We start from the raw sequence: 17,351 nt of genomic DNA, 5'->3' as shown, positions 1-17,351 counted from the left end.
CTCTCCCCTCAGCCCCAGAACATTTAGATGTCAAGACATGCATGTCAGATTACTGCTCATAGAGTTTAGGACTACCTTCAATACCACAGACCCAAGCAAACTCATTCCGAAATTTATCTAGATTTACTACTCAGTGCTCCCTCCCTGCAACAGGATCCTAGACTTCCTAGCAGTCCACAATCTGAGAAGATGGGTAACATCTCTCCCCCTTCTACAATTTCTCTACACTCATGACTGTACAGCTAAATATCATTCCATCGTCATTGTTAAATTTGCCAGCCCACACCACAGTGGTGGGTCAGGAATCAAATATCAATGAGTCAAAAACCAGGAAAGAGATTGAAAGTCCAGTGGCATGACATCAAGATAACAATCTCTCTCTCTCTCTCTCTCAAGAAGACAACAATTGACTTAAGGGGCAGAGAAAGAGTCCACACTCATGTCTATATCATGGCATAGAAGTCAAAAGAGTAGATAGCTTCATGTCTCCACTTATGATATATAAAGACTACCAATGATAGAATACTAACTGGATACATTAGTGTGCTATGTATGGGATCTGCTCTGCTTAAGACCAGAAGAAACTACGGAAGAACGTGAAAGCAGCTCAGAACCTCATGCAAACATCCCTTCCCTCCAAGGACCAGATATATCTCCTACTGCCTGAGAAAGACAGCCAACATGCTGGAAGAGCCATCAAACCCCGGTCATCATCTTTCTTCCCCCCTTCCTTTGTGATAAAGACTTAAGATTATGAAAGCATGTACCAACAGGGTTAAAGTTGTCTCACTTTTTAAGAAAGGAGGGAGAGAGAAAAAAGGGAATTATAGACCAGTTAGCCTGACATCAGTGCTGGGGAAGATGCTGGAGTCACTTATAAAAGATGAAATAGCGGCACATTTGGATAGCAGTAACAGGATTGGTCCAAGTCTACATGGATATACTAAGGGGAAATCATGCTTGAGTAATCTTCTGGAATTTTTTGAGAATGTATCTATGAAAATGGACATGGGAGAGCCAGTGGATGTAGTGTACCTGGACTTTCAGAAAGCCTTTGATAAGGTCCCACACAAGAGAATGATGGGCAAAATTAGAGCACATGATATTGGGGGCAGGGTACTGACAAGGATAGAAAATTGGTTGGCAGACAGGAAACAAAGAGTAGGGATTAATGGGTCCCTTTCAGAACGGCAGGCGGTGACTAGTGAGGTACTACAAGGCTCGGTGCTGGGACTGCAGCTATTTACAATATATAGTGATCATTTAGATGAAGGGATTAAAAGTAACATTAGCAAATTTCCAGATGATGCGAAGCTGGGTGGCAGTGTGAAATGTGAGGAGGATGTTAGGAGAATTCAGATGACTTGGATAGGTTGGGTGAGTGGACAATGTGGATAAATGTGAGGTGGCAAGAACAGGAAGGCAGATTACTATCTGAATGGTGTCAAGTTAGGAAAAGGGGAAGTAGAACGAGATCTAGGTATACTTGTACATCAGTTAATGAAAGTAAGCATGCAGGTACAGCAGCCAATGAAGAAACAATCTGCCTCAGAAGGTAGAGGAGGCCAATTCTCCGGAAGCTTTCTAGAAAGAGTTAGATAGAGCTCTTAAAGATAGCAGAGTCAAGGGATATAGGGAGAAGGCAGGAATGGGGTACTGATTGTGGGTGATCAGCCATGTGAATGGTAGTGCTGGCTTGAAGGGCCAAATGGCCTACTCCTGCACCTATTGTAGCTTCTTCCCTGCAGCCTTCTGAATGAACCTCATTACAGTGCTCACATACTGCCCTTGCTTGGTGCTAATTGATCTTCCTTTTCATTGTAATCTTGTACTCTGTAAATTATGCTCTTTACATGGCTGCTTCCAATGCAATACAAAACTGTTCATCCATTCGCAGAAGAGCCCTTCTTACTGTATTTGGTATTTTGTGACAAACTTAAATACCAAAGGAAAAATACAGAGAACAGTCAAGCCTACATTAGACCATTATGCCTGCTATTCAGCATCTGGAGGATCTGAATTAATTTACTCTCCAATTTGGAGACTCAAAACAGCAGATGCTGGAATGTGCAGCAAAAAGGAAACTGCAAGAGGAAACACAGGAGCTCGGGCAGCAGATGTGGAGGCAAAGGCATGATTGACAATTGGCATTTTGGCCTAAGGTCCTGCAACAAGGATGGAGAGCATCAAGAGGAGATAGCCTCCATGAGAGGTGAGGGGAGGGTGAGGCAGGATCTGGGAAGCGATAGGTGGATCCAAGTGTGGAGTGGTTAATAAGACACAAGGCATGGGAGTGGAGTTAGGCCATTTGGCCCACCAAATCCACTCCACCATGTCATCATGGCTGATTTACTATCCTTTTTAACCCCATTCTTTTGCCTTGTCCTATTAACCCTTAATTCCCTTCCTAATCAAGAATTTGTCTAGCTCTATCTTAAACATACCCAATGACTTGGCTTCCATAGTCATTTGTATCAACAAATTCCATTGATTCCAACACAAAATCAGCAAAACTGAGGAAATGATTGTGGACTTCAAGAAAGGAAAACCAGGAGAGCATAAACCAGTCCTCATTGAGGAATCAGTAGTGGAGAGGTTAAGAACCTTCAAATTCCTGGGTGTCAACATCTCTGAAGTCCTATCTTGGAGCCTTCATGTTGATGCAATCATGAAGAAGGCATGCAAGACAGATTTTGTTAGGAGTTTGAGGAGATTTGGTCTGTCAGCTGAGATTCTTGTAAATTTCTAGTTATATCATGGAGAGCCTTCTAACTGGTTGCATCACTGTCTGTTATGGAATGTCAACGCACAAGACAGGAACAGGCTTCAGAGGTAAACTCAGCCAGCACCATCTTCCTTCCATTGGGGAGATCTTTAAGAGATAGTACTTCAAGAAAACACCTTCCATCATCAAGGACCTTCTTTTCTCACTGCTATCATCAGGAAGGAGGCACAGGAGCCTGAAGACACACTGAACATTACAAAAGCAGCCTCTTCCCCTCTGCCATCAGATTTCTGAACAGACAATTATCCTAAGGACACCACCTCACTTTCTCTTGCCGTCTCATTAATCATTTATTTTTTTTAAATCTCCCGTTTATGGAATTGTAACTTACAGTAATTTTTCACTTTGTTCTACACAATCCTGCTGCCAAATTTGTGACACATGTTCATGATAACAAATCTGATTCTGGATCGAAAATCATTCCTCACATTCTGGGTAAAGAAATTTCCCCTCCATTCAGTTCTAAAGGAACATTGTTATATTCTAGAGCTATGTCCTCTGGTGCCAGAGATTCCCACCATGGGATACAACCTCCCCATGACTACTCTATCCAGTTCTTTCAGCATTCAATTGGTTTCAATGAGATCTTCCCTCATTCTTCTAAACTCCAGCAAGTACAGTCCCAGAGCCTCTTCATTCCAAGAATCATTTTGGTGAATGTCGAATGGACTCTCTCCAATGTCTTTCCTTAGTTAAGAAGACAAAAATTGCTCACAAAAGTTCAAATAAATAGTCTGACCAATGACTGAACATTACATCTCTGCTTTTATATTCTATCCACTATACGTAATACCAGCATTGCATTAGCCTTCCTTACTACTAACTATACCTGCAAGTTAACCATTTGAGTATTTAGCCAAATAGGGGAAGGAAAGAGCATAGAAAGTCTCTGGCTAGGAGGTAATGTGAATACAATAAAAAAGCACTGCAGATTATAGAATCTGATAAAGTGCTGAGTAGAACAGATAAGGTGGGCAAATAGGAATAGTAGAGGAGCGGAGATGGAAGGAGTGAAGGCCAAGTGGGGAGGGGATTACAATTTTAAAAAGTTCAAAACAATTGTAAATAGTTTCAGGGTGATCAAAATAACTTTCTTGATCAAATATTCTTTAAGACGGGGTATCGTTACAGCCTTACAGATTCCAGACCCTTCTGGAAAATGATTACATCCAAAATTTTTTAAATATATTTCTGATCTTAAACATTGAATTTAAGAGAATAGAGCAGGGGATTTGCAATTTTTAAAAAAAATTCAACTTTTCCTATTTACACTCTCCTTAGTTGCTCTGATATATGCTCTACTGACAAAACAAGACTTCAAAACTAATTGGAAGTGTTCGTCCTTACATTTATACATTGAACTGATACAAAAGTAAATGATTTCTATGCAATGATGATGCATTTATTTGCCTTACAGATTGCAGGTGACTTTTATTTTAAAAAATGTATCTAAGGGAAACAGGTTAGAATTGCTATGGTCTTCATTTCTTCCATCATACATCATGGATATTGAAAATGTACATATATTTATCTGATGGATGGTATCAAATGGCCACAATAAGCAAAGGTAACAAAATCACCTCTTTCCTTTCTTTTAGGTTTGTGACCATGACAATTGTCGCAGTATTTTGTTCCCATATCATCCTCCAAAAGTCATTCACAGTTTCTTCTTTAGGCCCTAAGAGATATCAGAGGAAATAATAGATAAATTGCTTGGTGAAAATTCACAAATATTGCAGGATTCTAACTTCTGAACAACAGAGAAAGCAAATCACACCATATTAAAACTATTCCCCTTGTAAACCAAATCTTGATCTCAGAACAAACCAGTCAAACCAAATTTTCACTATTTTGCAGCATAACACTGAAAGTTTGGCACTTTAAGCCTTTTTCTAAATTAGTTTATCTCAATAATTTAACCCAGCGAAACCAATCTATAAATTACGAACAGTTAAACAATTACTAATAGTAATTTATTTCCTTCTATGTGTATGCTTTTCTACTTTTCCCTTCTTTTTCACGAACAACTAATACCAACAACCACTTCAATAAGGTTCAATAAGGGTGGCATAGCTTACATAACAGTTAGCCCCACACCTTTACAGTGTCAGCGATCGGGACCGGACCTGGGTTTGAATCCTGAGCTGTCTGTAAGGAGTTTGCATATTCTCCCCATGTCTGTGTGGGTTTTCTCCGGGGGCTCCGGTTTACTCCCACCCTTCAAAGCATACCACGGGTGTAGATTAATGGGGTATAAATTAGGTGGCACGGGCTTGTAGGGTAGAATTGGGCTGTTACAGTGTGGTATGTCTAAATACAAAATAAAAATTTAAATGAAGCAAAAACTACATACATGATGTATTTCCATTAAACTATAAAAAAGTAATGACACCAAAATTAGCAGGAGAAAGATGCAAAGAAAGTACAGTTTTCCTGTTATAGATCTATAATCAGCATTTAAACAGACCTTTCAATCTACCATCTTCATGCTGACGACTGTATGTATCCATAATAATCCTATTGTGCTACATTAGATGCCTAGTCTTCTATTCTATGGCAATTCAAGTGCTTGTCTCAATGTTTCTTAAACCTTCAATATCTCTTCATCAATCACTTTCAATATGACAAGAACCCCCCCCCCCCACTCCTGTTCCTCTCTAAACTGACCTCTTACCTTAAACATATGCCTTCTTCTTTTGATATTATCATCTTCCTATTTATTTATTTATGCACACACCTCATCTCATCAACTCATCAAGGAAAACCAAATGTCTTTCTTTATAATGGCAATGCTCCAATCCAGGCAACATCCTGATGAATCCCCTCAGCACCATCACCAATTATATCCTTACTATACAAGCTGTAAATGGAGGTGTTGGATGTGGATACAATTAAAACTGGTACAAAGATAGGAAAGTTTAGAGGGATATGGACCAAAGCAGGCAAATGGGACAAGCTCAAGAAGGCATTTTGGTCAGCATGGACGTGTTGGACCAAAGGGCCTGTTTCCATGCTGTATGATAAAGACTCTATAATGTGGCAACTAAACTGTACTCAATACTCCAGAGGCGGCCTAACCAGTGTTTTATAAAATCGTAACATGACATATTGGCTCTTGTATTTTATGCCATGGCCGATGAAAGCAAGTATTCCTTGTTCACCTCCTTATCCACCTATGCCACTATTTTCTGGCATCTATGAACTTATATCAACACTCCTCAGAATCCTACCATTTACTACCCATATCCTAACTTGCTTGCCATCTCAAAATGCATCACACAACACTTGTCAGGATATTATTGTTGTAGAAGTGTTATTTATCAATTTGACTTCAATTAACATAATTAGGTGCAAGAGATTATTGATTAACTACACACTGACAATAAAATATTTGAATATTTATTTACCTTGTGCTGCTATAAACTTGTTTTTCTCTTGATAACCCTTTAAAAAAAAGTTTTAATTTGCTCATTTGTTTATTCATATTTCATTACAAATAGAGTAAAATATCAAAGTCTGCAGACACTGTGACTGAAGTAAAAACACAATGCTGGAGAAACTCAGCAAGTCAAACAGTGTACTTTATATAGCAAAGATCAAAATACATAAGTGACGTTTCAGGCTTGTGCCCTTCATTAAGGTGAGCAAAATGTAGGCAGCCCTCTAAATAAAATGTTGGAGGGTAGGGGACAGGGGAGGAACATAGGCAAGAGGTAAAAGGTGGATAAGGGAGGGAGGGCTCAACAGAGGCAGGGGAAGGGAGGTTAGCTTTGTGAATGGATAGGGAAGGGGGTGAAGAGTTGGAGGAAAAGAAACAGAGAGAGAGGGAAGAAGGGAGAAAGGGGAGTGGTTGAGCAGTCTGATTGGAGAATGCCCAGAGAGAATATTAGGTATTGCTCCTCCAATTTATGAATGGCCTTGGTTTGGTAGTGCAAGAGGCCCTGGACAGACATATCAGTGTGGGGGTGGTGGTAGAATTGAAATTCTTGCCCATCTGGAGATCCCTGATATTGATAAGAACAGAATGAAGATGCTCAGCAAAGTGATCTCTTCGATGTAGAGAACCCCACATGGGAGCACCAGGTACAGTAGATGACCTCTGCAGATTCACAACTGTTGCTTCTCTTAGAAGTACAGTTTGGGGCCCCAAATGGGAGTGATGGAGCTGTTGGCACAAGTGTGGCTCTTCCTGCAGTCACAGGGGAAGGTACCAAGGGGGGAGATTAGTGGGAAGGGATGTGGACGAGGGAGTCACAGAGGGAGCAGTCCCTATGGTGGGCCAAAGGGTCTGTACTGTGCTGTATTGTTCTGTTCTAATTGTGCATCCTTTACTGTGCTGTTTTATTCTCTCCTAAAACAAATAATGATTGTATTTTAAAGTGAAAATTTTAGAGAAATATTGGGCACTGTTGGCACAATGGTTAGAGCAATGCCTTTACAAACGCCAGTGATCTGGACCGGGGTTAAAATTCCACACTGTCTGGAAAGAGTTTGTACGTTCTCCCTGTGTCTGCATGGGTTTTCTCTGAGGGCTCTGGTTTTCTCCCACTGTTCAAAATGTACCAGGGGATGTAGGTCAATTGGGCAGCAGGGGCTCATGGTCCAAAATGGCCTGCTACTGCGCTGTATGCCTAAATTAAAATTAAACTTTAAAATATTTGTGAATTTAAAAGTTAAAATAAACTTATGTACAATTGATTCAATAACTTACATTTATATAAGAAGCATTGATAAAGTCAGAATCTGGAACACCTTCTATAGGTATCAAATGAACCCTTGAGTGATCATCTAAATGATAAAGCAAGGAAATCATATTATACAATTGAATCAAAAAGCCACAAATTTTCAAAATGGCTAATCTCCCATTATTTAAATAACACAGTAGCTGGTTTATAAACTGTTTTTCAAACATTTGCACTTTCAGGCGACAACAATTTAAATTATTTAAAGAATCTAACGATAATAACAAACAAATTTGCCTCTTCAACATAGTCATCCCAGAGATTGAAGCCTGATGTTATCAATACAGTCAAAACATTGCACTTTTGGTTTTATAAACTTCAATGGATGAAAACAGTCAGTGATGAATACAACCAAGGGCAATTCTCACCAATGTTTACTGCTAATATTTCCCTCCATCTCAGGTGTCTCCATCCAATGCTTCTGGACACTAAGGGAATTAAGATATGATGGGGGTGGTAGAAAAGAATGCTGAACTGAATGTCATACACTACCTCAGAGAAATGAAGAAATATGTCAAGGGCCTAATCTTTTTACTCCATTAACACAATCCAATGAGTATGAATGAAATATGTAAGTATGACAGTTATTACATTTTCCCCCTAATGTTACCAAAACTGGAGGATTTGAGTGAAAAGGAGAGGCTGGATAGGTTGGGACTTTTTCCATGGAACAGAGGGAGCTGAGAGGTGATCTTATAAAAAGGTTTATAAAACCATGAGTGGCATAGATAAAATGAATGCTCACAGTCATTTTCCAAGGATGAAAGGGTCTCAAAGCTGGAGGCCATAGATTTAAGGTGAGAAGAGAAAGATCCAAAAGGGGTTGCACATATATCAAATACCACACAGAAATAGGCTAGTTTGGCCCTTCTAGTCTATGCCGAACACCTACTTCCACCCAGTCCCATTTGACCCGCATCCAAACCATAAGCCTCCACATCTTTCTCGGCCATATACCTATCTAACTTTTCCACTTCAGCCGGAAGCTCATTTTACACTCCCACCACTGTCTGAGTGAGGAAATTCCCCCATGTTTCCCCTAAACTTTTCCCCCTTAAATCTCAATCCATGTCCTCTTGTTTTAATCTCCCCCACTCTCAATGGAAAAAGCCTATCCACATTTGCTCTATCTGTCCCACTCATAATTTTAAATACCTCTATCAAATCACCCCTCAATCTTCTACGGTTCAGGGAATAAAGCACCAGCCCGGTCAACCTTTCCCTGTAGTTGAAACCTTGGCAACATTCTTATAAATCTCCATTGCACTCTCTCTATTCTGTTTATATCCTTCCTATAATTCAGCGATCAAAATTGCACACAATATTCCAAATTTGGCTTACAACTTCAACTTATACAACTTCAACATCCCAACTCCTGTATTCAATACTCTAATTTATGAAGGCCAACATACCAAATGCTTTCTTCACCACCCAATCTACATGTGACTCAACTTTCAGGGAATTATGTACCAGAATTCCTAAATCCCTTTGTTCTACTGCACTCCTCAGTTACCTAGCATTTAACGTGGATGATCTTTGCTGATTAGTCCTACCAAAATGTAGCACCTCACATTTATCAGTATTAAACTCTGTCTGCCATCTTTCAGCTCATTCTTCGAACTGTCCTATATCCCACTGCAAGCTTTGATAATCTTCTTCACTGTCCACAACACCACCAAACTGCATATCATCTGCACACTTAATAATCCAATTTACAATCCTATTGTCTAGATCAGGGGTGAAAACTCAAATTCACAGAGGGCCAAAATTAAAAACTTGGACTAAGTCATGGGCCAAACTAAATATTTATTGAAAATTTTCAACAACATCTGCATGTTTTCTCTTCTTTCAACATATGTAATGTTAAACTTTTTCTTGTTTAATAATAGTTTTGCTTAAACTCTTTCCAGAAGAAGCATTAACAAATGAGAAATAAAATATTCAATAAATAATATTTCTCTATAGCCTTTAAGCTCCTTTTAAATGTATTTTTTTTCACAAGCCAACAAGTCAAAAAAATAACAACTTGCTTCAATGACAAACAGGCTTGTCTTTTAAAATGATGAACATATAGTCTGCCTCCCACCGTCTTGAAAGGTCCTGTTTTCTGTCTTTCGTTTGGCCATTTTCCGTAAGGGGTTTATTACACGTGAGTTGGGCGACAGGTCGCAGATGCTAATGAAAGTAAAGAGAGGAGGAGGAGGTGGGGGCGATTAGCGGGCTGACGGGCCGGCGCCAATGCATTTGCAAAGCATTCTGGGATTTCTAGTGTTAGCTGTGCATGCGCTATACTGGCGCGGCGGCCAGCGGGCCAGCTCTAATACATATTTCATATGATCTTGCGGGCCAAATATAATTATATCACGGGCCAAATTTGGCCCGCGGGCCTGAGTTTGACATGTGTGGACTAGATCATTAATATATATGACAAACAACAATAGTTCAAGTACCAATGTTTGAGGCACTCCACTAGTCAATGGCTCCAATTTGACAAACTATTTCTACCACTACTCTCTGGCATCTCCCATCCAACCATTGTGAATCCATTTCACTACTTCAACAATAATACCTAATGCTTGAACCTTACTAATTATCCTCTTAGGCAAAATCTTGTCAAAAGCCTTACCAAAGTCCATGTAGACAACATCCACGGCCTTCCCCTCGTCAACTTTCTTAGTAACCGTTTCGAAAATTTCTATAAGATTGTTTAAACATGATCTACCACGTACAAACCTGCGTTGACTACTCCTAATCAATCCCTGTCTTTCCAAATAATTGTATAAACCTTCTCTAAGAACACTCTCCATTAATTTACCCACCACTGACGTCAGACTCACAGGCCTGTAATTATCACATTTACTTTAAACAGCAGAACAACATGAACTACCCTCCAATCTACTGGCACCTCCCCCATGGTCAGTGATATTTTAAATATTTCTGCCAGAGCCCCCACTATTTGTACAAGATGTTAGGGAATATCTTGTCAGGACCCAGCAATTTATTCTCCTTTATTCTCTTTAAAATAGCCAATACTACCTCCTCATTAATCTGTATATTATCCATGATTTCACTACCATATTTCCCTAACTCAATATTCTTTTCATCAGTGAGTACTGAAGAAAGAAAATCATTTAAAATTGCCCCCATCTCTTCTGACTTCTCACATAACCTACCCCTCTGATCCTCAAGGGGCCAAATTTTATCCTTCACTATTTTTTTTACTTTTAATGTACCTGTTGAAAACCTTTGGATTTATTTTGACCCTGCCTGCCAAAGCAGCCTCATATCTCCTTTTAGCCTTTCTAATTTATTTCTTTTACACTCGTTAATTTCCTCAAGCACCTTATCTATTCCCTGCTGTCTATACCTGTCGTCCACGTCCCTCTTCCTCTGAACCAAATTCCCAATTCGAAAACCAAAGCTGCCTATATTTTCCTTTAAGCCTCACAGAGACATACCAACTCTGTATTCTCAAAATTTCCCCTTTGAATATCCTCCATTTATCTGTTACATCTTTCCCTGAAAATAAATTATCCAATCCACACCCTCAAAATCCTTTTGCAGTTCCTCAAAGTTTGCCTTATTCCAATCAAGAATCTCAACCTTAGGCCCAGCCCTATTCTTCTCCATTATTAACATAAAACTAATAGTATTATGATCACTAGACCTAAAGCGTTCCCCAACTGACCTATCTTGTTCCCTAATAGGAGATCCAAACCTGCTCCCTCTCTAATGGGTTCTTCTATGTATTGATTTAGAAAAAATTTCCGAACACATTTGATGAACTCCAATCCATCCAGTCCTTTTACAGTAAGGGCATCCCAGTCAATGTGTGGACAGTTAAAATTTCCTATAATCACCACCTTATGTTTTTTACACATATGCTATCTCCTTACAAATTTGCTTCTCTAATTCCCTCAGATCTATAACACATTCCAATTTGTTTTCATGCCTTTCCCATTCCTCAATTCCACCGAAAATAGCCTCACTTGACGAGCCCTCCAATCTATCCTGCCATAGCATCGCTGTAAAGTTTTCTCTAACAAGCAATGTGACTCCTTCATCTCCCTGTTCTACCATGCCTAAAACAATGGAATCCTGGAATATTTAGCTGCCAATCATGCCCCTTCTCCAACCAAGTTTCATTGATGGCTACAATATTATATTTCCATGTGCGAAATGTCCCCCACATAGACTAGTTTGATTACCATCTACTTTTATCACCCCCCCCCACAATTCATTAACTTTAACATTCTGGTTTCTCTCTCTCTTCAAATCTAGGTGTTCTTCCACCCGAATCTCCACTCTCATTCAGATTCTGATTCCCACCCTCTCTCAAACTAGTTTAAATCTTCCCCATTAACTCGAGCAAACCTACCCACCAGGATATTAGTCTCCCTCCAGTTCGAGTGCAGCCATCCCTTTTGTTGAGGTCAGACCTTCCCCAGAAGAGATCCAAATGATCCACAAATGTGAACCTGCACCAACTCTTCAGTCACACATTCATCTGGCACGTCTTCCTATTCCTACCCTCTCCAGCGCGTGGCACAGGCAGAAATTCCGAGATTACCACCCTCGAGGTCCTGCTTTTTAACTTCTTTCCTAACTCCATATATTCTTTTTCAGGACCTCATCCCCACTTCTATCTATGTAATTGGTCCCCACGTGGACCACGACATCTGGCTGCTCGCTCTCTCCCTCCAGAATGGTAGACAATTGAGGAGTGCAGAGCAACAAAGGGATTTAGGAGTTATGGTAAATAGTACCCTCAAGGCTGATACTCAGGTAGATGGTGTGGTGAAGAAGGCATTTGGAATGTTGGCCTTCATAAATCGGAGTATTGAATTTAAGAGTAGGGAGGTTATGATGAAATTGTACAAGGCATTGGTGAGGCCAAATTTGGAGTACTGTGTACAGTTTTGGTCACCAAATTATAGGAAAGATATAAACAAAATAGAGAGAGTGCAGAGAAGGTTCATGAGAATGTTGACAGGATTTCAGGGTCTGAGTTACAGGGAAAGGTTGTGCAGACTGGGGCTTTTTTCTCTGGAATGTAGAAGATTGAGAGGGGACTTGATAGAGGTGTTTAAGATTTTAAAAGGGACAGACAGAGTAAATTTGGATATGCTTTTTCAATTAAGAAAGGGGGAGATTCAAATTAGAGGACATGGTTTAAGATCAAAGGGGGAAAATTATAAGGGGAACATGAGGGGAGATTTCTTTACGCAGAGGGTGGTGGGGGTGTGGAATTAGCTTCCGGCAGTCGTGGTCGAGGCGGGATCATTGGTAACATTTAAGGAAAGACTGGATCGTTACATGGATGGGAGGGGACTAGAGGGGTATGGACCGGGTACTGGTCAGTGGGACTAGGAGGGTGGGGATTTGCTACGGCATGGACTAGTAGGGCCGAACTGGCCTGTTCTGTGCTGTAAGTGGTTATATGGTATATGGTTAATGCTGTGTACTCAATCAGACATCCCTGGCTCTGGCAACTCAGAGGCAACATACCAACTGGGAGCCCTGATCTCGTCCAGCAAACTTCCTATGTGCTCCCCATACCAGCTTAGCGTAGCAGTTATCATAACACTAATGCAGCACCAGTGACTCAGCTTTGAATTTGTCGCTGTCTATAAATAGCTTGTATGTTCCTGTGAAGGTTTCCACCAGGTGCTTTGGTTTCCTCCCACCCTTCAAAAAAGTAGAGGATTGTAGCTATTTGGGCGCTACGGGCTCATGGGCCAGAAGGGCCCATTACTGTGCTGTATATCTGTACTTTCTCCATACAGCCGGTCATGAGCATATGGAAGAAGGTGCCAGAAGAACTTTTTGAGGAAGGTATAATTATGACCTTCAAGACATTTGGACAGAAACATGGATAGAAAAGGTTTAGAGGAATAAGCATAAACACAGGAAATTGGGGTTAACTGAGGTAGACAATTTCGTTGGCAGACAAGTTGGGATAAAGGGGCTGTTTCTGTGCTATATAATTCTATGCCTTCTTGTGAGATATGAGAGGGTAAGCAGTTTTTCTGCAACCATGAACATATTTGTTCTAACTCTACAGGAGGGAAGCAAGTTGCCAAAAGAAAAAAGCCTTTGCATATGGCTTCAGTGAGAAATGTAAGGATTTGTTGTTTTAAAATTTAAAGCAAGTTTTGTGCTTGCATCCAGTAAAACCATCAACACATCAATGGCCAGTGTTAATCTTGAGAAGACTGGTTTCTGTAATGGTGTGGACTTTGGAAAGTCAGATCATCTATTTAACATTTCTGATACAACCTCTTGTTTCAGCGTGCCTGGTTTCTCTTTGGGTTTTCTTGCAAATCAAACTTCAATGTTATAATTATAAATTAAGTGTCAATTATTTTATTTTACAAACTGCAAGTCCTCTATCAATGATTTCTTGGACAAATCTTCCTCTAAGTAGGCCACAGTTCATTTAGTTGAACTAGGCTAGGAAGCTATAAAGTTAGTGATGAAAGAACTTTCCAATTCAAAGAATTCAAATTCAAATCAAAAAATTCCTATCACACAATTGTTTTGTTAATTGTAAAAACAAAAATCATCAATTGCTATAATATTATTTGCATTTGGTCTGATTACATACAAGGAAGGATGTTAACATATCGATTTTTCTCTTTATTTTCTTCTTTTGAAGCAGCCTCGCAAGTGGCCTGAATTGGACATGCAGGGAGAGCCTGTGTTGCCAAGGAAACATAATTCACATTAGTACATTGCTGAAGATAACCTATTTCTAAATAAATGACCACAGAAGAATCAAAACTACTGCCACATATTTCAAACATTCAATTAATAATATATATTTTGTTACATTAAGTCTGTAATGAATTGGCATGAAGAAATGTTTACTGCATTTCAGACAAAATAAAGTGATATTTACATAGAGGAAATGCTGCCTCAAGGGATATTTTATAATATGAACACCTTGCCTGGATACAAACTTTGTCAAAAGGCAGGTACTTTCAATTAATAATACAAGCTGAAGCTTGTACCTACAAGGCTTTCGAGATACCTCCCATATTTGTCCAATTGCTAAAATAGCCAAATGGTGGAAAAGTGAACATTAGGTGGAGAATGAGGTTGTCTGGAGGTGAATACAACGATCACCTTTACTGCAATAATCCAAAGTCAACAATAAGTCAAAAGATAATAATAAAATCAATATAATAACCAGATGACACATTAACATAATTGTTACATTCAAAACATACTCTAATATCAAATGGACAAATGCAGATTGGTAGATTCACTGGGCACTCAAAATTGCCCCTTGTTCTGTCTGAGGTATGTGATAGAATTTAGGAGTAATTGATGGAAATGTGGGAAGAATTTAAAAAATGGGTTAGGGTAAATGGATGTCTGTTGTCCTTTGCATGCCTATAGAACAGGTTTCCATAATGTACCCCTCAATGGCTATCAAGTACTGTATCTAAGATGTAAAGATATGACCACACTCATGGGGTTGTACTATAGACCACCCAACGAGAATTGTAGAAGAAAATCTGTAAAGAGATAGCATACAGCTGCAGTAAACACAAGGTTGTGATAGTAGGGGATTTTAATTTTCCACATATTGACTGGGATTCCCATACTGTAAAAGGGCTGGATGGCTTGGAGTTTGTCAAGTATGTTCAGGTAAGTTTTCTAAATGAATATATAGTGTACCAACTCTATAGAGAGAATGCAATACTGGATTTCCTATTAGGGAACGAGACAGGACAGGTGACAGAAGTATGTGGAGGGGAACATTTTGGGTCCAGTGATCATAATGCCATTAGTTTCAAGTTAATTATGGAGAGGGATAGGTCTGGGTCTCGGGTTAAGATTTAAATTGGAAAAAGGGTAATCTTGATGAAATGAGAAAGGATCTAGAATGCGTGGATTGGGATAGGTTGTTTTTGGGCAAGGACTTGTTAGGTAATTGGAGGAATTTCAAAAGTGAAATTTTGAGAGTACAGACTTTGTATGTTCCTGTCAGGATGAAAGGCAAGGTTAGTAGGCATAGGGAACCTTGATTTTCGAGGGATATTGGGGATCTGGTTCGGAAGAAGAGAGAGGTATATAGCAGGTATACGCAACATGAAGCAAATGAGGAGTATAAAAAATGCAAGAAAGAAATTAGAAAGGCAAAAAAAAAGACGAGGTTGTTTTGACAGACAATGTGAAGGAAAAATCTAAGGGTTTCTACAGGTATATTAAGAGCAAAGGGATAGTGAAGGACAAAAAAATGGTCCCATTGAAGATCAGAGTGATCGGCTTTGTATGGAGCCAAAAGAAATGGGGGAGATCTTAAACATTTTATTTTTCATCAGTATTCACTCCGAAAACAGGCACAGAGTTGTGAGAAGTAGGGAAAACAAGCAGTGAGGTCATGGAACCAATACAGATTAAAGGTGGGGGGGGGTGGGGGGAGGGCTTGTTTCCTTAAAGCAAATAAGGGTGAACAAATCACCAGGGCCTGACAAGATATTCCACTGGATCTTGAAGGAGGCTAGTGTAGAAATTGCAGGGGCTCTGCAGAAATATTTAAAATGTTCTTAGTGATGGGTGTGGTGGCTGAGGATTAGAGGGTACCTCATATTGTTCAGTTGTTTAAAAAAGGCTCCAAAAGTTAGCATGGAAATAATAGACCAGTGAGCAGCAGTAGGTAAATTATTGGATGGTGTTCTAAGAAATCAATTATACAATTATTTGGATAGCCAGAAATTGATTAGGGATAGTCAACATGGATTTGTGTGTGGTAGGTTGTGTTCAACCAATCTTAGAGATTTATGAGGAGATTACCAGGAAAATTAACTAAGGAAAGGCTGTGGATGTTGTCTACATGGACTTTAGTAAGGCCTATTACAAAGACCTACATGGGAGGTTAGTCAGGAATGTTCAGATGCTAGGTATTCAAGGTGAAGTAGTGAACTGGATTCGACAATGGCTGGACGGGAGAAGCCAAAGAGTAGTGGTGAATGATTGGTTCTCAGGCTGGAGGACTGTGACTAGTGGTGTGCCTTAGGGATTGGTGCTGAGACCATTGTTGTTTGTAGTCTATATCAATGATCTGGATGATAATGTGGTAAATTGGATCAGCAAATTTGCAAATGATATGAAGACTATAGGCTTTGTGGACAGCGAAGAAGATTTTCAAAATTTGCAGAAGGATCTGGAACAGCTGAAAACATGGTAGATGGAATTTAATCCAAACAATTATGAGGTGATACATTTTGGAAGGACAAACCAAGAAAGGATGAACACAGTGAATGGTAGGGCACTCAGGATTGTGGCAGAACAGAGAGAGCTGGTAATATGGATACAGCATTACCTGAAACTGGCATCACAAGTGGTTAGGGTTATAAAGAGAGGTTTTGGCATAATGGCCTTCATAAATAAAAGTGTTAGATGGGATGTTATGGAAGTTATAAAAGACATTGGTGAGGCCAAATTTGGTGTATTGCATGGAGTTTTGGTCACCTAATGACAGTAAAGAAATCAATAAGACAAAGAGTGCAAAGAAGATTTACTAGGATGTTGCCCAGCCTTCAGGGACTGAGTTACAGGGAAAAGGTAAACAGGTTAGGACTTTATTCCTTGGAGCGTAGAAGAATGAGGGGAGATTTGATAGAGATATTTAAAATTATGAGGAGAATAGACAGAGTAAATGTAGATAGACTTTTTCCACTGAGGGTAGGTGAGATTCAAACCAGAGATCATGGGTTAAAAGTGAAATAGGTAAAGTTTAGGAGGAACATGAGAGTGAACCTTTTCACACAGAGAGTGGCGGGAGAGCGGAACGACCTGCCAGCTGAGGTGGT

The 17,351-nt window shown here is 39.7% G+C and overlaps 1 protein-coding gene across 9 annotated transcripts in view; it reads right to left on the bottom strand.

Annotated features, from left to right (window-relative positions):
* ptpra (protein tyrosine phosphatase receptor type A) overlaps window positions 1-17,351 on the bottom strand; it is a 351,147-nt gene that overhangs the window by 81,478 nt on the left and 252,318 nt on the right. For all 9 annotated transcript variants that reach the window (XM_069923586.1, XM_069923588.1, XM_069923585.1 and 6 more), the window contains 4 exons: window positions 14,135-14,225; window positions 7,497-7,573; window positions 6,193-6,229; window positions 4,366-4,463 (listed from right to left, as the gene is read on the bottom strand). In XM_069923586.1, the coding sequence (XP_069779687.1) occupies window positions 4,366-4,463; window positions 6,193-6,229; window positions 7,497-7,573; window positions 14,135-14,225 (303 nt within the window). The remainder of the gene's footprint in view (window positions 1-4,365; window positions 4,464-6,192; window positions 6,230-7,496; window positions 7,574-14,134; window positions 14,226-17,351) is intronic.

This window comes from Narcine bancroftii, chromosome 3, assembly GCF_036971445.1.
Source record: "Narcine bancroftii isolate sNarBan1 chromosome 3, sNarBan1.hap1, whole genome shotgun sequence".
Classification (NCBI taxonomy): domain Eukaryota; kingdom Metazoa; phylum Chordata; class Chondrichthyes; order Torpediniformes; family Narcinidae; genus Narcine; species Narcine bancroftii.
The sequence above is the reverse complement of the archived record's forward strand: the minus strand, read 5'-3'. Positions and strand labels throughout refer to the sequence as shown.